The 25,442-nt window shown below is 43.6% G+C and overlaps 1 protein-coding gene across 1 annotated transcript in view; it reads left to right on the top strand.

Moving 5' to 3' along the window:
- Positions 1 to 8,792: 8,792 nt before the first annotated feature.
- The window catches only part of jph3b (junctophilin 3b), a gene marked incomplete at both ends in the record, with an annotated part of 43,900 nt that continues 27,250 nt past the window's right edge, over positions 8,793 to 25,442 (top strand). The window contains 3 exons of the mRNA XM_079290705.1: positions 8,793 to 9,174; positions 21,961 to 22,447; positions 24,292 to 24,657. Coding sequence (XP_079146831.1) covers positions 8,793 to 9,174; positions 21,961 to 22,447; positions 24,292 to 24,657 — 1,235 coding nt within the window. The remainder of the gene's footprint in view (positions 9,175 to 21,960; positions 22,448 to 24,291; positions 24,658 to 25,442) is intronic.

Raw genomic sequence — 25,442 nt, 5'->3', positions numbered from 1 at the left:
CACTGGATAGTGGAGGCCATTGCCGATACATACAAGGCGAGCGGCTGCGCTCGGCCATCCGGGGTGAAGGGTCACTACCAAGAGTGTCTCCACACCGAGGGCAAGCCTGAGTGGTGTGCCTGTGGGGGATACATGTGCGGCGGCCTCATGGGCATCACCGAGCACATTCACCAAACACTACAGAGTTAACGTTGCCACCCCTCACCCACTGGGGAGGGTTCTTGGCCAATTTTCTCTGCCGGAGCTATAAGGGGTAGTTACTGTGCTTCCTCGTGACTCTTTTGGTATAAGTCATCCAGTGTTAAGCACTGCCTCTGGCGGTCAGTAAGGATGAAATAGAACGAAAGTTACGAACGTAACTACGGTTCTATGAATCCTGGATGACCGCCAGAGTTCTTGGTCACTCGGAATCCCGTGAACTCGCGAGAAGATTCCATAGGACTGAGCTCAGGATGACACCGGAACTTATAGATGACGGTGGTCATCCGAGGTCACACGTGACTTTGTTGATATAAATATTCGACCTGCGCATGCGCGAGACGGGATACATCCAGTGTTAAGCACTGCCTCTGGCGGTCATCCAGGATTCATAGAACCGTAGTTACGTTCGTAACTTTCGTTTTAATCAACACAGTCTGTCCAGATGGCATGATCAGCTACAACTCAAAGCATCGTCTGTCTTACATTTAAAGCAAGGAGTCGCCGTGTGTCCTCCTGGGTCTCCATCTTCTATGATGGACTAGATGTCCAGTGGTATACTTCTGGTATTTTTAAAAACAATGTTCTTGCTCAGAGCGCTATATTGCAGATGCAGGAGACTCCTGATGGATATATCTGAGTGGTAGAGAGGACGTAGATTTGCATTAAATACTCAAGGTAAGTCAGAGACAATGCAAGGTGAATAGTATATGCCAGGGGTATTCAATTATAGTTCAACAAGGTCCAGTTAGAATTTCCTCATACAACGGTCCGGAACATCACAATGATGTCTAATTTGCGCTTTGACTTAGTCCAATATATATTGAACTAGCCAACAGTTGCATTAATGTCTGTATGTAATCAACAACTGATCAAATCAAAAAGTTCAATTGAATAATATCTCAACAATATTTATTGTCAGTTTTCAAATTGAACTGGATGAATTATAAATAACTCTAATAATAAATAAATGTTGAGTGGGTACGTTTGCTCAAAAGAGTTATGCTTTGTCTCGTGGCACTTTAATTACCGCTTTTAACGATCACCACAGTCTCTAAACATATGAAACATACTGGTTTTACTGCCCGTGGGAAGAATGAAGATATAAGAGTTCCATTCTTAGTTAAAGACTCTGGTCTCTCTGACTACTTTTCTCTTTTTGGAGAACGTCATTTGAAACTAGAAAATGCATTTCCTGCTGAAAATGCGTTGGAATGCTAAAAGCTCAAATTAATTGTGAAAAAATTGCTGAAAATTAAGAAATGGGAGACTATCTGTCTGAAAAATGTTGAAGCCCGAAAGCATTTAAACTGCACTGCTGAAAAGCCTTCTAGTTGAAATGTCTAACTATGGTGTCTGTAGCTGAAAGTATGAGGAAGAAGAAGGCTTTGAAAGTTGAAGAAGTATAACAGGATTTGAAGATTTTCTCCATAGAGATCCCATTCAAAAGAAAATTGCAAAAAGCTTGATTCAAAAAGTTTAAAGATTACAAATATGAAAAGTCAAAGCACCCCTCTCCTGAAAGAGCTGAACATTTTGATATTTGAACAATTTCTGTACCTTGAAAACATTTCAGAAGTAGTGATATTTGTAGTAATAGTCGTAGAAGTTGTAGTTGTAGTCGAAGTATTATTAGCAGTAGAAGTATTAGTAGCATTAGAATAAGTAGTAGCAGTAGTGATATTTGTAGTAATAGTACTAGAAGTTGTAGTTGTAGTAGAAGTATCAATAGTAGAAGTATTAGTATTGGAAGAAGTAGTAGTATCAGTAGTAGTATCAGTAGTAGTAGTAATAGCTGTAGTAGTGGTCATAGTATTTAACATAACAGTAGTAGTAGTAGTAGTAAAAGTAATGGCAGTATTTGAAGTAGCAGTACTAGTAGCAGTCGTACTAATAGCTGTAGTAGTATTAGTACTGGTAGTAGCATGAATAGCAGTAGAAGCAGTTGAAGTATAAGTAATAGTAGTAGTGGTAGTAATAGTAGTGGTGGTAGTAATACTATTGATGGTAGCAGTAGCAGTAGTAGTAATACTATATTAGCAGCAGCAGTAGTAGTTGTCGCAGTATTAGTAAGAGCATTCATTTTTTTAACAAAAAAAACTAATTTTGAACTCGTTTAAATACAGTTAATCCATTGGGCTTTTCTTTTGAAAGGGTGGTGCTGGGTGGGGGGGAGAGGAGACATAATCATAATGTCTGACACACAAACAGAGGTTATTAAATGCCTGGCTTCATCACAAGCATTTCAGTTAGAATTCACTCTTTGGGGCTTCTATTTTGAAATGGGGTGTGTGTGTGTGTGTGTGTGGGGGGGTCCTCTAAAAGTCTCTAAGACCTGAATGACTGTATGAGAGAGACACAGACAGGGAGAGAATTAGTGAGAGAGAATAAAGAATTAGTGAGAGAGAGAGAATAAAGAATTAGTGTGAGAGAGAGAGAGAGAGAGAGAGAGAGATACTCTGATATCTCTGGCAAACTCTCATTTGGAGATTGTACTATGTTTTATCTTTTACAGCTTACATGACTGTTGTCCTGCTCTGCCATGTCTTTCCTCGCCTCTCCCTCTTGTGTCGCGGTGTGTGTAAATGTCACTCGAATCAGGAAACTTATCAGAATACTCATATCTGATTGGCCGAGCTGCAACACGTAACAGCTGCAAAAAATCATGTGTGTGCGGCTTTTATTTTAAAATGGTGTGTGTGTGTGTGGGGGGGGGGGGATCCTCTAAAAGTCTCCAAAACCTGAATGACTGTATGAGAGAGAGAGCGAGAGAGAGAGAGAGCGAGGGAGAGGAGTGTATGTGCATGTGTGTCTGTGAGACTGGATGTTTACCAACATCACTAATTGGCTCAATCGCAAACACCTGTGTGCCTGAAGCCATTTCATGGAGATAAAACAGGGAAACACCTCTCAAACAAATCCTCAAAACTCCCATAACCGTAGCTCCTATTGCTCCGATATTAATAATTGAGAGGAAGGATGACTTGAGAAACAGATCTTGTAAAAATTGTGTCTGTAGTGTAAAAAATGTGACTTAACTGGCGATCTAGAAATGGGGTACTGTGCTCTGTGGAAGATGTTTTTGAAGCAAAATTTAACATTGGTCTCTATGGAGCAGAAAGTTGGTTTTCCTCTCAATTAACGGCTTCTGTGTGAAATGTGGAAATCTGTGGGATTCCACAGTCATTTTTCTACAACAAGGACAAGATTAGCTACTTCTACATCCAGAAATTATGCATGAAGAGTGAAGATTGTGGACACAGTGGCAAAATACAAATGTTTTTTTCACAAGAATATCAAGCTGCTCTTCACTCTAGCGGTGAAATCACGCACTCTAAACTGCGCAATACACACCCATTATAAAGACAGAAAAGGGCTGAAAAATCTTAAAAGTTAAATTGCTGCAGTTCAAAAAGTTTAAAAGATATCAAAAAGCTGAATAATGTGGCAATAGTTAAGGGTTTTCTCAACATTGTAAAGTTGAAATGGTGTCTGTAGCTGAAAGTATGAGGAAGTTGAAGGATTTTAAAGTTTAAGAAGTTTAACAGGATTTGAAAATATTCTCCATAGAGATCCCATTGAAAATAAAAAGCTTGATAATTCAAAAAGTTTAAAGGTTAGACATATGAAAAGTCATAGCACCCCTCTTGTGAAAAGCATTTTAATAGTTGAACGGTTTCTGTAGCTTAAAATATGAAGGAGAAGAAGAGGTAGGACTGAAGAAATAGAAGTTGAATAAAGATTCGAAGAACAATAGTTGGAATGCTTAACATCATTCCAACAATAACTTCTCTGACTCACGTAATTATCCTACTCTTCGTTATCTTTCCTCGTCTCTCCCCTGTGTGTGTACATCTCACTCGAGTCGGGAAACTTGTCAGAATACACATATTTGATTGGCTGAGCAGCATCACGCGATGTGATTTACAACGTATGTAATTGGTCGCTGTGTTTTTCGTGGACTGCTGAATGAGTGGCGTAAAGGCTAGAAAAGCTACGCCGGTTAAAACCTCTTGCCCCTATTTTTAGGCCTCTGCTCGAAAATTGCATACCCATACTAAAGAGAGTGTATTTCTGCAACTACAAGGTCTATTTTAATGATTTTTTGATTGTATAATACAGGTAACACTTGTGAGATGTGCTGATATCTGTAAAATTGTGTATATGTTACTGTTAATAACAAATACACATATGGCACAGCTCAAATTGAAAAGGTTTTCAGGTTCGCCTGAAAAAAAGCACTTGTGTCTAAAATATTACTTGAAATAAAGCCTAACAATTTCAATGACACAGCCACAGTCATAGCACAACAGGTTTTACAGTCTCTAAAACTGATTTGACTTTGACTGAGTGAAGCAGGCCAGCATAAACCAAGCAAAGGCATGCTAAATTATCATTTTTGGACGCATTTGGTTGCATTGCTGTATTAACATTTGATATAGTATATAACTAAATATTAACTATATATTCACTTTTCTTATCACTAAGAGTGTTCAATAATCCTAATAAAGCAGTTTAACACCATTTGGAATCATTTTTAGCAGTTATGATGTGTCATATATGTCAATCATAAAAATATATGAATCATAATTTGTGTCTGTGTGACTGTAAAATGGACTGTGAAATGGGCTGTGCCTGCTCGATTTTCACAAAAAACACATTTTCCGATGTGGGATAGTCCAACGGGAGCCATGCGGGGGTGTTTGACAATTTCCTTGTCTGTTTACTGACTAAAAATCGGAAAATGCTGGGCGAACCCCCCTCCAAACATGGATTGGTCCAGCTCACAGTTTCGTCTGCCATTTCCTCATTCAGTGTGCCAGCCCATTGATACCACTCACAGACACACAGCACAACATGGCGGACACAGCTGCGCCAAAATCCGCTGGAAAAAGATCAGTTTTTCGTCCATAAAATCATCAAAACGTAAGCTTTTTTACCCAATGTTTTTTGTCGTGACCTGTGGCTGATATTATATATATATATATCCCCATAACTTTTGAACGGTTTGAAAGAGAGTAATTTCGAAAATGATACGCAAAGCGGGGTCGAAGCACGGCCCTCTGGATGTGCTCATTCGCCAAAATCGCTCCGTGCTTTCTCGTCAGAGACCAAAACAAAGATAGATAGATAGATAGACTTTATTTAAGAGTCGGGGTCCATACAGACAGATACATAAAAGAGTATAGTATTGCAGTTTTTTGCAGTTTTCTGGGCAGTTTTTTGCCCAGAAAAACGTGGTTTTGTGGTAAAACTTGTAGTATTCTTCTAGATATGATCTTAGTTCATGTATAATTGTGTTTTGCAGTGTGTAAAATGGCTCCCGTGGTTGTTTCGCCCAGAATGTCTTTGTTACACAGGTATTTAAAAAAAAATTTTTTTTATTTTTTATTCGTATTGCAAAAGTGAATTGTACACAAGTACACCACCCCCCGACCCCTCTCTAGCCCCCTTTAAAGGGGGCTCTCGTGTACAAGGGTTTAAAATAGAAGCGCTCCGTCAAATTGAATAATTCTTAATTATCTATCAGGTTTAGGTCCAGGGTCCGGATACGCCGGCGTCTGTTTCTGGAGCCGGACCGCGGTCCGACCATTAGTGACCCCTGGTATATGCGATGCAATTGCATCGCTAGACAATTCTGGTGTGTTCTTGCCCAGATCAGGGTGAATGTGATGTTGCGTTGTACTTGAGGGGCGTTGAGTACAAGGTGATGTCACAGATTTTATCGTAGGGTTTCTCTGTTAAAACTCAGGATTACTTGATTCTCTCTGGAAAAGGCAAAGAACTGCTGATGCAATGGCCACTACAGACTGACCAGAAGACATTGGTGGCATAATAAAACCTGAGACCAATCGTGAAGTCAAATTGGAAAATTGGCATAAAGTGGGTGGGCCAATGATCCCTTCTGCACTTCCCACCCCCTACTTCTGCCCTCCCTTGCTCAGACCACAACCATCTTCGTGCTCAACCTTCACTTTTACACACCTGCGAAGTTTCGTGACTGCATCTTGCGCAGCTGTGCCTCTATTGCGGAGACATACATGTGAAGCTCGAGTCAATCAGCTTATCTGAGCATAGATATTGGACATAGGTGGAAATAGCCACCCTGGCTCTGTCCAAAGGTAAAACAATAAAACATCTCTACCAGCACTTCTAGTTCACAAGTTACAGTTTTTCTCGATTGCTAAGACACATTTCTTGAAACGGTCACCCATTCTCTCAAAACTGTAAACACAAAACCTCATCTTCAAGCACTATTTACAAAACCTCTGAATCCTCTTGCAAAATGAAACTTTTGCCTCAAAACAGGTTTACCTGTGCTCAAAATCAAACACTGCTCTCAAATCATAAACAAAGTGATCAAAATAATATACACTATCAAGCAGTCAGTAAACAATACACCAATAAATAGAAAGCACATTGTTCAAAACATATAGTTCTCAGGGAGAAGTAGATTTTTTATCTCAAAACAAATTTCATATGAATGAAAACATGTTCTATTACAGTCGCTCAAAATTGATCAGAAATGACTACTGTGCTTTGCTCTTTGCAATTTATTTTGTTCTTCCTCCTCCTTGTACCCCTATTTTTACAGTACTGTACCCTGCATCTCACAAACGTGTCCGTTGTCTCTGTGATACTGTAATTCTTGTTCTTTCTTGATATGAACCTGCAGCCAGTCAAAATCTATTGAGCAGTCAGTACTGTTACTGTAACAAATAGAAAGCACCATGTTCAAGGCCATACAATTTGTTTGTTGTACATTATACAGCCTACAATGCACTGTAGGCCTACTACAGTATACAATACTACAGTGAAAGGGACAAAAATCTAAGGAGTCAACATGTCATCAATGTGCTTCTTCTTGTCTTTGGGCTGGGTCAGGCCAGAGCACTTCGTCGACATCACCTTCAACCACCTGACTGAGGCAAGATGCAGAAAGACGGAGACAAAGGGTGAGTCAGTGATGAAAAGCTACAGGTGAGGGAGGAAGCGAGAGTGCTCGTGTGTGTGTGTGTGTCTCTTTAAGAGCTGGAGCGTGCTGTTGAGCAGGAGGGAGGGAGGGGGGGAGGGGGGGGGGGATTGGTTGGCTGCATTGGAACAGTCCTCTTTAATGAGCAGAGATTCTGAGAGAGAGAGACACACACACAGATCAAGAGAGAGAGAGAGAGAGAGAGAGAGAGAGAGAGAGAGAGAGATCCAGCAGTAGGAGGAGATGAGATTGTGAGAACCAAGACAGCAGCCAGGAAGGAAGGCTGTGCGTCAGCCGGCGCTCCGTAGGGAAACATGGAGACAAGCAGGAGATGCTGAAGAGGACAGAACACACCATTAACAGGATCATATAGATGGATGGTGTTTCATCAAGCGGGTCAACCTGAAGGCAAACCACGCAGAGGATAAACCACTTATGGACGCAGTGGATTAAAGACCTACAGACAGACTGAGAGAGCTGGAGACAGAGAGGGAGAGAGGGAATAGAGGAGGAGAAATTCATCAATTCGGCTGTTTATTTTCATTGTCTGTGTGTGCCCACTTGCTGTCAGAGAGACTGTATGTATGTGTGTGTGTGTGTGTGTGAGCGGATGAGGCAGGAGACTGCATTGCTGCTCTCCAGCACCACAGGACAGACAAAAAGAAGAAGAAGAAGAAGGCAGCCAAGCTGATTACCTGATGTGTTTACCACATTTTTCTGTCTCTCCCTCTCTCTCTATGCATGTGTGTGTTTCGCCGCTGCGCGACCAGGCAGTGTGTGTGTGTGTGTGTGTGTGTGTGAAGGCTGAGGATAAGAAGAGGAGGGTGAAGTGAAGTGAAGTGAGCTACAGAGTCTGACTTTTAAATGGTCTCTTTTTTGTCTGATCATCCGGACCGGGCTTGAAGAAAAAAAAAAACAACTCTATTTCTTTCTTCCTTCATCGCACAACATGTCACAGCTCCAGTTTGGGCATCGGTGCTGATCAGAGAGCCTTTTAGGGTGGCTTCTATGCTGGAGGCTCTACACCCCAGAGAGGCGGAGGCATCATCAGGTAGGAGGCGGCTGAAGGCGTGGGGGCACTGAACGGTAAAGCAGGAGGAAGAGTTGTCGTAGACCACGCAGGCCGATGGCCCGGCCGGTGGAGCTGCCTCATGGTTTAAACCCCTGCTGAGAGAGGATAATGGCAGCTCGGGGCCCGTTCTCCTCCTCTCTCACCTGCGTCTGCCACAGAGAAGCGGGAAAGTGCTAGCCGATGCCACAAGGAGCCCACCAAGAGGATGGTGTGAACCGCGTCGCCCTTTCCCACCACGCCGGAAGACCCCTGACAACCCCTTGAAGGGGCCAGGTTTCTGTTGCTCACCTCGTTCATCCTCCTCCTTCTCCAAAACCAGCCGACAACAAGGGGTGGCGTTGCTCGATTTGTGTGGGAGTTCTCTCCCTCTCCCTCCCACCCTCTCCTCCTCCACCTCCTCCTCACCCCTGACCCCCGAGCTGCGCTCCGTGTACTGGTTCTAGCACCAACCTGTCCTTCTTCTCTCTCCCTTCGTTTTCTTTTTCTTTTCTTCTTCTTCTTCTTCTTTCTGTCGAGGCTTCAGGGGAATTGCCAAGACCTGTTTCATGCATGTCCACTGGCGGCAGGTTCAACTTTGACGATGGGGGGTCATACTGCGGAGGGTGGGAGGAGGGCAAGGCGCACGGCCACGGGATCTGCACGGGACCCAAGGGCCAGGGCGAGTACTGCGGTTCGTGGGCCAGCGGCTTCGAGCTGCTGGGCGTCTACACCTGGCCCAGCGGGAACACCTACCAGGGCACCTGGGCTCAGGGCAAGAGACACGGCGTGGGTGTTGAGAACAAGGGCCGCTGGGTGTACAAGGGCGAGTGGACGCACGGCTTTAAGGGACGCTACGGCGTGCGGGAGAGCACGGGGACGAGCGGGAAGTACGAGGGGACTTGGAACAACGGGCTGCAGGACGGATATGGAACAGAGACGTACTCAGATGGAGGTAAGAGGGGGAGGAGACCCACGGGCAGATGCATTGTGGGTGTTTTGGGAGTGGGTTTAAGTGTGTGTGTGTATCTGAGGATGTGTGAACCAACCAGCGCCTGTCAAGGAGTGTTATTTGGGATTGTCTGACGAATGTCATCTGTGAAAATGACTCGTTACTTGAGAATGATTGACATGTCGATGTTATAGATGAGACAGATGTGCAATAGGAGGAGTTTGCCCAGAGGTCGTCTCGGGTCATCCTTTCTTCTGCCGTGCCTTGTCGATGCGCACACACACACACACACACACACGCACGCACGCACACACACACACACGCACACACGTACACACGCACACACACACACGTACACACACACGCGCATCCAGAGGCAGGGGGTTGCATCAGGACCGGCTATGAAAATGACTCTAATTTTCTACCTCTGTCTCTTCCTCTGTCTTCTTGTCCTCCTCATCCTCACCCCTCAGCTTCATGAGGACACACTGTGTATTTGGAGGCCTTCAATTCAGGCCATGCAGTCTTAAGGGATGAATAAAAGGTTGGAGGGACAGATGAGGACAGCAGCTCCCAAGTAACAAGTCCCAGGAAAAACAAGGTGTTTTAGAAAACAAGGTTGGGCGGAGGGCTGAGACGCTTACATGTACCATGCCAGTTTAATTACTCCGGTTTGCAGTAAAAGATCTCGTCAAATACACCACAGAACAAAAAATTCACACTTCAGTGACAGTGTGGGAGGCTAATTTATTAATACTATTAATATAATAATAATATTCTTTCACTCCAACCGAGCTAGTTGTGGTTTTGGTTGGAGTCTACACCCATTTGTGGCTCTGTGAGGCCAGCTTAGCATCAGTATGTTAGCATGCTGATGCTAAGCTGGTATGATGTTCCATGTACCATCTTAGTTCAGAGTGTTACAATGCTTACATTTGCTAATTAGCCCAAATGTTAACAATACGTGACAGGGAAGGCGTGTCAGCTTTGGCTCATTACATGAACAGTGTCTTTTCAAAATAAACTTCCGCGTTCACAGAAAATGAATCTCCCGCTCATTGTCCTTTCAAAATAAACTTACATGGTAGCCTTACTTACGTTGCAAGTAAGTACTTGCAACAAAACTTCTTGGTTAGGCTTAGGAAAAGATCGTGGTTTGGGTTAGAATAAGCATGTTTTTTTAAATGTAAAATAAGTATGTAACAAAAGTAAGGTAAAGGATGTCAATGGTGACTTGATTTCACACGAGGCATGAGCAGTAGTCTCCTGGGTGAAAAAGCGGTGTACTGTCAGCCATTCACCCCAACCTCCACCCTTAGTGGAGTTTCACACTTTTTTACAATACGTACCTTCTAATACTGACACAGATGGCTTGATATTGGGGTTAGTTGAAAGCCTGGTGCGTCTCATACAGACGCTACAGTGTGCCTCTGTGCTCAAGCTTCTGTATTTGACGAGTTGGGAATGAGAACAGGTTGTTCTTGGGAGAACCCAAAGACAAATCACCACTGAGGTGGACATTAAAATCGAATCTAATCTACACATTAACTATAGCTGAGACTGATGGGAATCTCATTGGTTTTGCAGTTATTTGGTCATCAACCAAAGTATTGCATGAATTGAAATGCTGACCAAATGATGGTGTTCGAAAAAAAGGGATCAGAGTTGAAACAATTCATCTTCTGGTGACAATGAATGTCTGTTATCATCCAACAGTTGTGGCATTTTACACAAAATCACAAATGTGAACCTCATGATGAGGTTAGACTCGAGGAAAAGTCACAGGGTTGCCAATGTGATTATAGGCGTCGTTTTCTGGGAACCATGAGTAATGTTAAGGTTTTGTGCCAGTCCATCTAGTGGCTTTTGGGATATTTTGTGGTGGTTCAACTGATCGGCATTGCCATCCCTAGAGCCATGATGCAACAAATACAACCAAAACAAGTGGGACGCCAGAAAGATCAAATTGCTTTCCTGTTGTGACACTTGCAAAATCTCTAAATCTGAAAGTTCTGCCAAATTACGTTTTGGCCACTTTGATCCATGTAATATATCCATGACTAAATGTTTCTACAGTAAAAAGCTAGAATATTTATTATACATTTTTTTTCATTCATGGTTTATTATTTCTACATGTAAAATTTTTTGGAGCATCAGATTTACCCTGTAATTGAAATCATCAATGCACTTTGAGTCTCTTAGACCGAGACAGTCACTGTTAATGAGACACCGCACACCATATGGATTCCTGCTTAAAAATAGACACATGCGTGCGCACACACACACGCACACACACACACACACACGCACACACACGCACGCACACTCGCACACACATTGTGAGTGTAGAAATGCAAACACATGAAATCTGGTGGTGTGAGTTGAGCAACAGAGCTGATAGCAGCATACACGCAGTTAAAGCTTTGTTACATAACTCTACAACTTGCAGGGCGTTTTAGAATGCCGGCCTGGACCACACACACACAGACACACTCTCACACACACACACACTCCTGAGCTTCCCGATAAAATCCGCAGTCCAGACTGGTTGAATCAGGACAAAGGAGATGATAACCAGACAGATGGGGCAGACGGACGGATGGACGGAGGTGGGGAGGGATAGATGGATCGACAGATGTATAGATTGATGGATGGTTAGATCAGTTAAATGATGAACAGATCATGCAAAGATGGCAGGTTGGAGGGATGATTATCGTGATTGCGATGAGAGATTCACTCTAATCAAGGGAGGAGTGAGATGAAGACAAAATGGATGGAAAAAAATTTATAAGAAAACCACCCAGAGAGAAACGTGTTGGAGAGACGCCGTAGCTCTGTGAAGTATTTGAACCCACATACTGTAAACGCAGCAGAGATTGGCCAAGTTATGAGTGTTTATCTTGCTCAAGCAGTACACCGTGTCCTCATTATAACAGCATCTATTTGTCCTTTGTATAAATATATGAGGTGGAATTATTTTAATGGAGAGAGTGATTGCTTAAGCCAGAGCACAACACCACACAATTTAAAAGTAAGATGATAAGAAATAAGGCCAGAATTATAGATATTAAACAGGCATCTTGCCCCACCAGGTTTTTGATATTTTTGTCTTTCTCTTTCTTTATTCCTGTTTTTTTTTTACAATATGTAATTAATCATTTTACATTATTAGTCAAAAGTAGTATTCTAATTATGTCATAGATCATACCTCCCTCCTTCCCTTTGGTATTTTGTTTCTTCTGAAAGTTTCAGAATGAACTCGATTCACACCAGCAGATAAGCATGCACCCTGCGCATCAATGCTACAGGCTATAGATTTTCATGCTTTCAGGCTATAGATTAACGGTGTGTTGCTGAAGTTGTTTGTAGAGCATCGATCCCCTTTTAAAATGTGTGAAAATGAAATGCAATTCGCACTTAATTGTGTTTGAGAAATATAAAGTTAGCAGCAATATCTCAAACCGGTTGTTAGGTGGCTAGCTAGTTGGGACTTGTGTTAGCATAGCATCCTATTTAAGCTAAAGGAGAGCTGTGTGAATCTTATGGCAGTGAGCTTTCACCACCTCAGTTTCATTTAATATCTCCAGGTCACGATGCGAAAGACAATCATTCTTTAAAAGAAACAACAGAAAGCCACAGTCCTGCCCTCAGTCGGGAGGTTGATAGTGCAAGAGCCCCAAAAATGCCCAGTATCATCCCTTCACCCGAATTTCAAAAATAAAAAGATTTTCATCTTGTCCTTGTCGATTCAACCAATCATAAAATATACCATTGGTTACATTTTCTTCAACCAGTTTAGCATGGCGGGATTGGGAAGCCAGCTAACTAGCCAGCTGTCCACTAGTTAGCTAGCTAGCTTGCTAATTTCACACTACTTTAATGCTACACTGGTTACAGTAAATGAGCTGTGGACAAACAGTGTGATGTCGCACCATTGGTTGGTGGCCTACTGTTTGTAAGACTCGAGTTTGCCGTTTTTTTGCAGTTGCCATCTTTGATTACGGCCCTTGCCATGTTGTTGTTTTTTGCAACCAATGTACGGAAGTTACTATTTTTGGAATGCGGAGGAGTGACGTGGAGACGCCGTATACGGCTCTGAAAGCGGCAGCGACCTGTCAATCACTATAAGCCTGCCCTAAAGCATACTCCGCTTCATGGTCTATTTTACTCTATTTAGTAAATGAACATCAGGCTGTGTTGAAGAAGACTTGAAACGAGAGATTGAGACCATAAACTCATGTTTACAATGTTTACTGAGGTAATAAATCAAGTGAGAAGTCGAGTCATTTTCTCATAGACTGCCATACAATCAGCTTTTTCCAACCGGTGGAGTCGCCCCCTGATGGCCAGTTGATAGAATGCAAGTTTTCAGACTCTTCCGCATTGGCTTCACTTGGCAGATTGCCACCTGGGTTGACCCCACTTGGCACTGCCCACATTCAGCAACAATTCGCGCAGGTGGAACTGTGCCCGTAACAGTCTATCTTTGAAACCTCAGAACTCTATCTGATCCATAGCAATACAAGTCAGGAGCCAAGACATCCAAAGATGCTCTGCTGCCTACATACCTTTGGATCACACTGTGCACCTCAGAGCCAGCTACATTTCCCACAGCCAGGTTTAAGCTCACTGCCAGTCCCACTCTCCCCTCCAACTACACCTGATACCACGTTTCTCGGAAACACTCCTCTATCTTATCTCTGCTGTTTGGCTTTTGGTTCCTCTCCTACGTTTGCCAACATTCCTCTCTCCTCTCCTCCCACCTTTCGCTTTCCTCCCTCGCTCCACTGCATTTCCACAGAGCCGCTCTGTACAGTAGGGTTTCCATAGCAACGCTCACCGACATGCAGCAGGTCAGTGTGTCACGAGGGACTGAGTGTTCCTCGCCGCTATTGGCCGCCCAGCCGGCACTACTGGGCTCTGATTGGCTGGCTTGGCCTACCGGGGTAATGGTTACTGAGATGAAGAGCTAAGCTGACTGATTACCAACCACGCACACACACACACACACAGAGAAAGACAGAGAAAGACAGAGAGAGAGTGAAGTAGAAAAATAAAAAGACCGCTTCAGTAATCATTTTAGTGAGAAATGAAGTGAGTCACAAAAGGAGAGGCAGAGATTACAACTGTCGGTGGTAACAGCTAGAGATTACAGCAGCAGTGGGTGTTGTATGTGACCAGCTAATACACCACACACAGTGTCAAAAGCACAGAAACTCACTCAGCTGTCCCCCTTGCTCCATGTAGACACACACCGGAATTATAAAAAAGCATTCTTATCGGGGCACATCCAATGGCGTTTAACATTAGTGTAAACGACGCTCAGCGGCGTCCTGGAACCTCCCTCCTGTCCCCCAGCTGTTGGCAAATACGCCACATTATAATTGTATTACATTAACATATCTCGCTCGCTTCCTAAAGGCCGCTATCAGTGCAGCAATTATTCCAGCTCGGACCATGTTACGTAAGCTGACATAATAAATTCACTTCTCATGTTTAAGTACACCCATCAATCATTATCTACACTGAGAGGTGATAGGTGGGCCAAATGAAGTCAAGAACCTGCTTCCATAACTATCCCATAACTATCCCATAACTAAGACGTGTTTCTCTGGGCCACTCACGCACATGTAGATGGGTTGTGTTCGGGTTGGAAATATCGAGGACCATTTTTAGGTTGGCCATCCTCTTTTCCTCTTACCCTCGGGGCTTCCTCAATCTTTGTATCATCCTTCCATCTTCATGGTGACAGCATCATGGTGACAGCATCTTTGATGCTCACTTGTCAATGATACTGCGCATGATACTGTCAAGTTTTCCACCTATCCTCCACCTGCCATTGAACAACACAACCTCACAGCAGTTTGAGAAATAGTCACGAAATGTAATCTATTGATTTCATGTCCCTTTTTTTCGTGTAGCTCAGAACAACTTCTTTTGTCCGGACGATATTATGTTACAATACAAAATTTAGGTTTCGGACAACCATCATGGTGGGGCTGAAAATAACTATGTATTACAACACTGGGGACAAAGAGTTTTTTGTCGCTACTTAATACTACATCACAAACTCTGACCATTGCTTCGGCACATGGATGCGTTTCATTTGTGTGTCCACCACGTAAAAGGATCCTAATTGACTTTCCATTGGCATCATTTTCCATCCTGAGTGACATACTATACTTTATCAACCTGCCATGTTACTGGGCTGCATTGTAACTGCACTGGCATTGATTGTGTTTACATTGAGGATCTTGGTTTCTCCCCTGTGGTTGTTGAGTCCAGTTTATCCTAAGACTGAACTGCTAAATTCACTGGTCTTCTCATGCATCTGTTGATAAGTATGGGACAGTAACACCAAGTCCTCTGCAAAGTACAGGTTGTCCGGCTATGTCCAAACTCTTGTGCTCTGCGAAAGGTTTTGATTGTTGTTAACTGCCAGTTAGAATAGAAAATAGGACGGTAGGCATCCTTGACCCATGAGGTCATTGCCTCTTATGTGTTTTTGTTTAAAAATATTCCAAAGAGTCTTCCTATCCATGTCATCAAATACTCCTTAATTAGTTGGATATAGATCAGAAAGCTGTATTCCATCATTGCTCAATCCCGATACACAGAGTTATGATTTGGTCAGTACAGGATCTGTCTCTGTGAAAATCCAGTGTGCTGCTCCTGTTGCTGAATGCAGCGGAATGCTGACTAATTCCTTTATTCTGTTTAAGATGATCCTGTTAAGCACTTTTCCTGGTATGGGTGAGTGAGTGTGATCGCTCCGTAGTTGCTGAGGTTGCCCTGTATTGCAATCTTCATCGGAAGGAGTGGGTAGAACATCTCCACCATACTTTTAAGAAGGGATGTTGGCAGGTCTTGCTGCCTTTCCTGATTAACGCAGGGTGCCTTTAAATCCACCCTGATTCTAAGTAGATAAAGTATATCCTTTCCTTAATTGTGTCTTGGTCAAGGATCGCTTAGCAGAGTGCACGGATGTTGATGAACGCATTGGCGAGTGCAGAACCTGCAACTTTCCAAGTACAGGACTGTCTCTTTGAACACCACAACTGAAAGATTAGTACTCTCAGAAGGCAAACATCTCATAGATTCAGCCACCCACTTGCTGTTGAAGCCACAGGAGCCTTATTTGGAGCCATGCCATTGTTTCCGAAGGCTCATTATTCTGAAACCCCAATAGTCAGAAAAATGTCATATTGTCCAAAAGTCCCGAAAACAAACTCCCATTGTTCCAAAATCCCATTGCTCGGAAAACAAGAACCTTCCGTGAAATGAACAGAAGCACATGGCTAAATATTAAGCAGAATGACATCATCAGACCCTCAGGCCTCTGATTGGCTTACACTACTATTCTTACCCTAAACTAATCTCACTCCTCCTGCCTAAACCTAACCAACCCAACAATAGAAGGCAACGAGTAGTGGGTCATGCCTTCCTCAGTAGGAAAATAATGTGGAAGGTCTGATGAAGTCATTCTGCATAATACATAATAATTAGCCATGTGCTTCTGTTTGTTGCAGGGAGAGTTTGTATCTGCGGAGCAATGGGCCTTCTGAACAATGACAGTTTGTTTTTGGGATAACGGGTAGTCGGACAAATGGGACACCTTTCGGGCTACTGGGGTTTCAAAATAATGGGTTGTTGAAACAATGGGCAGTTCCCCCTTTTGGGGTTGCTTTCCATCCTGTACACATACATATGATTGAGATTTGGAGAGTCAAAAACGTATAACTGAGGACAACCCATTGGTCGTTATTTGAGTTATTTGTGTTAACAAATAATACTGAACTATGATATGCAACGAGGTCATCAAAACAAAATTGGTTACACAAGGACAAACAAGGGCGGACATTTTCAAATCGTCAGGGCAACGTCACGCCACCATGTTATCGTGAGTTTTTCAGCAGATAAATAATCTTCAAATGGGAATCTGAAAGACTCAGACAGAAAAAGGGCCGAAGCGAAATCTCTTAAACGGATAATGGTGCCACACAGTGATTTACACAGGAAGAGGTTTAGCTTTGAAGTGACTTCCCTTGCTTTCAGTGTGCGGTGATTTTCCCACAGTTGGGTAGCTCGTCCGTCTGCTATGTGTTTGTTTATCCTGCCGTCTATATGGCTTGTTGTCTGTCAGTTGTCATGTCTACCTGTCTTTAGTTACCATCTGTCTTTCCTCTTGCTTTCCTCTCCAGCTGATGTGTCACGGTTACCTGATCTTCTCGGTTATCTTGACAGATTTGTTTCTTCTTCTTTTTCCGTCTTAAAATACAATATGCTTCATAGAAAAGTGATACTGTAGGGGACTACAGTATCAGGGGACTACAGTATTCCACGCTCCTACAATACAAAATAATGCAGTGCACCTTGGCCAACTGCTCCCTGAAGGTCTTGTGGGTGAAGGGCTTTCTCTGGGTGGAGTCCTGCCTCAACTTGAACAGCTCCTTGTGCAAGAGGAAACTGTTCACAACAGCGGTGTCCACAAAGTGGTAAAATAAATGTCTTGTACCACTTCATCGTCTTGTGGCGGACGCTGTAAGATCCGATCAGTGAATCGGACAAATCCCCCCCCCCCCCCCCCCCTTGTGCCTTGCTTTTTAAAATTTCCCAAACATGCTTGTTGTACAGCGGAGAAAGGTATTCAGAAGTGTCACTCGCATTCTGCTTTTTTTTTTGCCATTGCTAATACCTACCTCCTCTACTACCACAACAACCCCACTGCAGGCTTTAGCTTATGTAACGGGAGTGGTTTGATGTTTGTACTGAGGATTAGCGGTGCTGTCTGAAACATGAAAACTCTAAAGATCTATCCTGGAAGTCTGCCCTCCAACACTGCTGATGCGATACTAACCGGACATTCTAATGAGGGAGTGTGCCCTGGAAGCACTTGGGATGGCATGGTGCTGCAACTTCTCTAAAACTTGTAATTATAAGGCGACCGTCTGAGAATTGAGTATGGAGGAGGATGGTCCAAAAAGAGCATTTTGCTGATGGTAGTCTCACTTTTTTTGCATTGGAAAAGCACATTAACATTAAGCTATTAAGGCCATAGGGTGCACCATCTGAAATTCATCATGCTTTTTTAGTTATTAATTGTGATTTTTTTGTACCAGTGCTCTTCAATTAAAACAGAAGGTGCAAAAATAGAGAAGGTTCCGCCCCCTTTCCCACACTGAAAATGTTCATGCAATCTTATTATTATTGGTATTTCAATTTGTCTTATTGTCGTTGTTGTAATTATACATGTCTTAGCTATGGTTATGGAGCATTGCATGAGAACTGAAGAATTGAAAATCGCTGCCGCTGGCACGAACAATCTGAGACAAAAAGTAAACTGCGTGCGAGACTTGACCTTGTGTCGTCTAATCTTACACGCCCTCCCCCATTTCTCTCACACACACAAACACAGACAGACTCCGACATGCAAGTGCTGACATGGTGAAACAACACATTCATAATTCATAAAACAACCAATTTCAACTCCCTAAGTCCCTTTTTTGCTTTCTCTTTTTCTTGCTGCTGTGCTTTACGGATCAATATTTTGAGGTGTAAAGTAGTAACGGGGGCTACAATGCGGTGATATAAATGCACATGAGCTACTTTGAATCCTCTGGAACAAGTGAAAGGATTGAAAACCAGAGATAGATAAGACAGTTCAAACAAACCAGCAGAATTCACCGATTTTGACAAGTGTCTACGACTGCTGCATCCTAAGAATGAAATGCAGACCCGAGGAGACAGATGGTTTTTAACCTAGAAATAGAGAACAGACGCGCGCATTTGTTAAAGAGACAATTATGAATTCAGCTTTGGGGTTTGGCGTGTGTTCAAATCGCTGTGCCTCTGTGATGTTTCCGCAGCTTTGATCTCCCTGCGTTAACTCTTTGTGTCCGGCCGCCTCGTGCCCGCGGTAGCCTCGGCCTTGGTTACAGGCCCATGTGATCCGTGAGTGCTTCCTGTTTGGCCTGCAGGCACGAATCACTGAAATCGTTTTGGCATGCGAGTTGTGAAGCAGATTTCCCTTACAACTGTAGGGCCCGGGGTTGAGGCCTTTACATATACAGAGGTCGATTTCCTTTTCAACACAACTGTGACAGGTTCATGATGACAGGAGAATGAGGTAATCTGCCGTTGCATGTCAAAGCGCTTCTGTGCAAAAATGCACAGGGTTTTTTCAGACTGTTTAAAGTGAGTTCCTCAGTCTGGCAGATGCTCATGTTATCGATGTGTTTCCGTGTAATGCACCGATATCACACACAAACTGTATGTGGGTTTGATTTAGAAGGAACATCAGCACCAACAGCCAGACTGTCTTTCAGCACCATGGAGAGCGACAGGCCCACATTCAGAAAGCAGCCTGTGCCCCACTGAATATTTAATTTACTCAGGCATTACAGGTCCAGGGTGGTATATGCTTCCAAGGAATCATAAAGAAGTAAAAAAACACACATATAGTTCTTCACTCACACTCTTAAATCGCCAGTTTCATAGTCACACCGAGCTAAGCAGTCTGATACAACAGCCATTGAAGTTCATATCATGTTCAGCTTTCGTTGAAATGAGAGGTTGTTCATTCAACTTTGAGGTCATTTTGGTGGCTGTTTGCAGTGGCGTTGAAACGTATTGTGTTATTCAGAGAAGGTTTTTTCTGTTTACCATTGGTGTGGACTCAAAGTCACAAATGTGATGTCTTCAGACTTGAAAAAATCAAACATAGGCTTCACTTGGAATTTAACACCAACGACTCTGGACTTTACGTGGACTTGAGCCTTTTGACTTAAAAATACTTAAAAACACCTTTCTCAAAGCCCAAAGATTAAAAAGTGTTATTTATGAAGTTTGCCACAAATCAATTCATTTTATAAATCAACTAACGTTAACTCTATTTATTCCCTTCAGGTCAACACTTAATTCACCCAGATGTTTTTTTAAATATTTATATAATACTACTTTGTTACTCACATCGTGGTTTGTTCAGGACCCAAAACGCAAAGTTTAGGGCGTAGTAGGCACTGGACTCGGCATTTGATTACAAAGACTTGAGGTTTACTTGTGACTTGCAAAACAAAGACTTGGTCCCACCTCTGCTATTTACAGTGTTTCTGTTTACCAACACTGAGGTAGCTATACATCTGTAGGGTGTAGTTTAATTAACTTTACAAATGAGGGACAGATAGTTTAAAATACTCTGTGGGAGCATACTAAAGAAAAAATATGGTGAGTAAAATATTTATTGGGATGACTGACATCTAAGGTTTTTCGCCTCACTGGTGAACAAGACCCAGACACTCAAACTCCTTCACTTGGGGCAGTAACTTGCTCCCCACCCGGGAGGGAGTAATCCATCGCTTCCAGGCAGAGAACCATGGCCTCAAGCTTGTAAGTGCTGACTCTCATCCCGACCACGTCACTCCCCAGTGCGTGCCGAATGTCACCGTCTGATGGAGCATTCGGAACCACATAATCTGCAAAGAGCAGAAAAGCCATTCTGAGGTCCCTTTACCGGACACTCCCCCTCACTGCGGCCTGATATCCTGTCCATGAAGACCGCCAACACGATCGGTGCAAAGGAACAACCCTGGAGTCCAACACCCGCTGAAAACATGTTTGAATTACCGTCCGGAATATGGACACAGCTCATACTCCCGCAGAACCCCCCCAACATTTTTTAGCAGTTAAAATACAAAAAATCAACATACTTGACAGTTTTATAGTAAATAAAATGAATTGTTGGATGTCAATCAAACTGCAACTTTCAATTTGATTTGTTGCCGAGAGTCAGATGAAACGATTGATACCAATCTCATGTCGATAAGTGAATATAAAGCTACAGCCAGCAGTCTGTTAGCTTAGCATAGCATCCGAGCATCAACTTTTCAGTAATTGTTTGACCAGAAATATGACCTGTAGCAGACAGCTGATCATTTTTTTCCCTCCTCCTGTCTGATTCTACCTCTTTCTGCACAGTCAGCAGAGACACTGTCCCACAGAAACACATGTGACGTTCTGTCTGTGGATGCTCAGGACTGTGTCTCTTCTTTGTTGCCCTCTGCATCACTCTCCTGCTCTAGCACGCTGGCGGCCATTTAATGAAATGGTAATCTTGTCACGCTGTTGCACGGGTGTTTTTGTGTGTGTGTCTGTGTTCTTTGATCCGTCTGTCATATGGTCTTACAGCTGTGTGCTGACATCATTACAAAGGCCTGGCCAGATGTGCTGGCCAGCTGTCTATAACACAGACTTTGCTTTTGTTTGTGTGTGTGTGTGGGGGGGGGGGGGAGTATAAGAGGCAGCATATTGTCATAATGACAAGGGCAGGTTCAGAGACAACACCGCTTCTCACTCAAGTCTTTTTTTCTTCTTCTAACAGCTCCCGTGGATGTGCTTGTTGTGCCCGTGTGAGTGCGTCTGAGAACGTAAGCTAGAATATGATTGGCTCACGACATTGGCTTCATTCAGCGCTTCCCACTTCACTGACACTTGAGCCCACCAGGGAAATGTTTGTGTGTGTGTGTGTTTGCGATAGAGATGGAGAACGTGGTTGCACTCCTTATATGGTCGTGTAGTTTGGTTAGGAGCGAGTGCGTTTGCAACAGAATGAATCAGAGTGCTGTTACATCAGAGGTACGGGCAGGCGGGATGGATCACTTGCACTCTTATTGGAACACCCTTCTGTTTCAGTGTGTGTGTAAAATCCTGTTCTATAATCAGACCTATAGGTCTACATAGAAAATAATACATATAGAAATTTGGTGTTGATAGAGTTTTCTCCCTTTTCTTCAGGAACATTTCAAGGCCAGTGGGTTGGAGGGATGCGGCACGGCTACGGAGTTCGCCAGAGCGTCCCCTACGGCATGGCGGCCGTCATCCGCTCCCCGCTCCGTACCTCCATAAACTCTCTCCGCTCCGGTTCGGAGCACAGCAATGGCACAGCTCTGCTGGACCGGACCGGGGCGGTGGTCCCCGGTCCCCCTCCCGTTCACGGCACTTTGACCACCAGCATCTCCATGTGCAGCACGGGCAGCAGCGGCAGCAGCCCCGCCGTGTCTCGCGGGGGTTTCGTGTTGACGGCACACAGCGAGGCCGAGCTGCTGAAGGGGAAGAGGAAAGGCGGGCTGTTCCGGAGGTCCATCCTGTCCGGGCTCAAGCTGAGGAAGTCCGAGTCCAGGAGCTCCCTGGCCTCCCAGAGGTCCAAACAGAGCTCGTTCAGGAGCGAGGCCGGGATGAGCACCGTGTCTTCTGCTGCATCTGATATCAACTCGACTATCAGGTAACAACAGGAATAGATGATGTATGATTTGAATGCACTAAACTGTTTCTCCACATATTATGATGTCGAAATGATCTTTTACCATGCATTCATATGATTTTGGGGCAACCCACCCAACCCTTCCTCAAGAATCCCAGAATCCTGTTTCACGCAGTGAAAATGAAAACTCATTAAAAAACAAAACAAGCAACTCTTTACTAATTGGAGAGAAGAGTGTGTCATATCTGTCCTGAGGTAATGGAATGAATGCAAGTGGGGAGGAAGGTGGAGTGAGAGGACAAGGAAGGATGACGTACCGAAAAGAGAAGCCAGCCTTCATGTGAAGGCCAATAAGGCAACAACAGGCACCTGTCCTACATAAGTGTCTGTAAAATGGATTGGCACGCGGCCCAAAGGGGCCAATAGGTGAAAAAGGTCAGCTTACTGGTCAGCTGGCCGGATAAAAGCTTTACATTGTGATATACAGCGATAAGCCTGTTGTCTTCGTCTTTCCGCTCCGCTGTTGTCCACACGGTTTTCTTTGGACAACTCGTAGTCAGACAGAGCGGACGTGCTGCTGGGTTCGTCCTTGACTCGAATGTGTTGAATCAGTCGCGTACTGCAGGAAAGACTTGGTGTCGAATTCCAAGTACGCTGGATTGAAAAGGCACCAGTTACTAGACAACACGAGTCAGCAGCTCACTGCTGTACACGTACAAATAAAAGCCTCCGGGGGCTCGTGTATGAATGCAAGATCAAATACGAACATTTTATGTGATGTATTGCGATTAATCAATTATTTACCAATGTGTTAAATGTTCTTCTCATTTGAACAGATTATAGGGCTAAATCTTCTGCCGGGGCCAGTGAAAACATACTAAAGGGAAGTAGAGATCTAATTAATGGGCCAGAGGAGGCGAGACGAAAACAAGCTTGTGAATCCTCGTTGAGCAAAACACTTCTTATTCCCTACAAACTTCAGAAGGACTGTGCAGTGGCTCACCATGAGGGAGTGTTAAACTAGGGGTTGGTGTCATATGAATAGACAGGGCCAAGGGAATGTCTGTGAAGCACTGTGACTGTATGGTCAAGTTCTTGACATGTACATTCTTCATAAGACATCCTGAAAAATAGAAGAATTTTCCATTTGGGATTCTGGGATTTTATTTTAATGTTAATATTTGTTTCAGGATGTTTTGCACTAAAGTACGAGGAATAGTTCAACATTTTGAGGAATACACTTACTTTCTTTCTCTCCAAATTGCGACTTATATCAATCTCATGTCTGCGGGATAAGTATGTCAATTGAGTGAACACGACGAAACGGTGGTCTAGATGTTTACATCGTATCTCATTTATTTGATCTGTACAACACAGAAATATACAAAAACATTTCGGGGGAATTTCCTTCGGGAAGTATTTCTTGACAAGCAAAAGTCGGCCTTCCGGGAGTGTTGTTGTCATGGTGAGGTTGCAAACTTTCGTTCCGTCATGCCTGTAAAGAAATACCCATGCTCACAGACCATACCTGGCAACCCATGCTGTAACTGGTGCTGCACAGAACTTGTTCGTAACTCCCCCTAAAATCACAAATTCATATTTTTACCCTGTCTTTGTGTACTAATTAAACAAACGAGACACAACATATCAGTTTGTTGAACTTTAGAGGTGGTGGTAGGCATATTTTTCAACTTTGGACAGAGTCAGCCCTGCTTCCAGTTTTTATGCTAAGCTAAGCTAACCACTTCTAGATTCCAGCTTTATTTTAGTGCACAATCTGGTAGCGCTCTCATAGCTTACCTGTAGGATGTAGGATTATTCACTGAACACACCAGCCAACCCAATGCGACCTTTCACCTTTCCAGTCTCGGAGACGCAGATGCAGACTTGGCCGTCGCAGACGACGACGTGGACGCCACGGCAACGGAGACCTACTGCGGGGAGTGGAAGAACGACAAGCGGACCGGATTCGGTGTGAGCCGGCGCTCCGACGGACTCCAGTACGAGGGGGAGTGGCTTAGCAACAAGCGCCACGGCTACGGCTGCACCGCGTTTCCCGATGGCACGAAAGAGGAAGGGAAGTACAAACAGAACATCCTGGTGAGCGGCAAAAGGAAGAACCTCATCCCACTCCGGGCCAGTAAGATCAGGGAGAAGGTGGACCGAGCCGTGGAGGGAGCACAGAAAGCAGCCGACATTGCCCGGCAGAAGGCGGAGATCGCTCTGTCCAGGTAGAGGCCTTATGGTGGTTTGTGGATGAGTCTGTCTCTTGTGTTTGTCATTTCCCTCCATTCCTTTAGTTGAAGTAAAAGTCTGTGTGTGTATGCTGACTCGGTCATGGCTAACGTGTAATCTAAATTGACATAGCCCTTGAAAGTGCCTGATATCCCTAAATCTGCACAAACATTCCTGCCAAAGTTAGACTGATTTTCTTATTGCACACGAGAGATTTCTCTTCATGTGTTTTCTTTGTTTGCCTCTTTTTACTGGTTTTTAGTGGTTGGGGCTGTTGGAAAAGGTCATGTCACAAATTGGTGTACTTCTGCACACCAATCAGGATTTAGAAATATGCCAGGTCAACCTGTAAAGTCAGGTCATATTTTATTGTAGATGCGCCAACTTGCCAAAGCTTATGCAACAGTCTATTGCATAAAACACCACGCTGCAATGATGAGCATTTACGATTTATCAAACTGTTGATGCAACTTTTTACAGTTTCCTCTTTGCACCTATGACCGTTAACACTAATGGTACTAATAGCTTCACTCACACCACTCACGTCTTTCTTCACATTTCCACAAGAGGTGTTCAGAGCATGTCCAAACAAATCATTAACACACAATCTTCAAGCTGAACTGACTACACTGAATCACCATTGTCACTGACTGAATCGGTAGCTTTCTAACAGTGGAGACTGGAGCGGCAATAAACATGTTACTTCCTCATTAAAAGGTTTCATGCAAGACATTGAAAGACAATCACAATGTAATAATTGTCTTGTCATTAAATGGCTGCT

Source organism: Melanostigma gelatinosum (genome assembly GCF_949748355.1).
Source record: "Melanostigma gelatinosum genome assembly, chromosome: 1".
NCBI classification, from domain to species: domain Eukaryota; kingdom Metazoa; phylum Chordata; class Actinopteri; order Perciformes; family Zoarcidae; genus Melanostigma; species Melanostigma gelatinosum.
The sequence above is the reverse complement of the archived record's forward strand: the minus strand, read 5'-3'. Positions and strand labels throughout refer to the sequence as shown.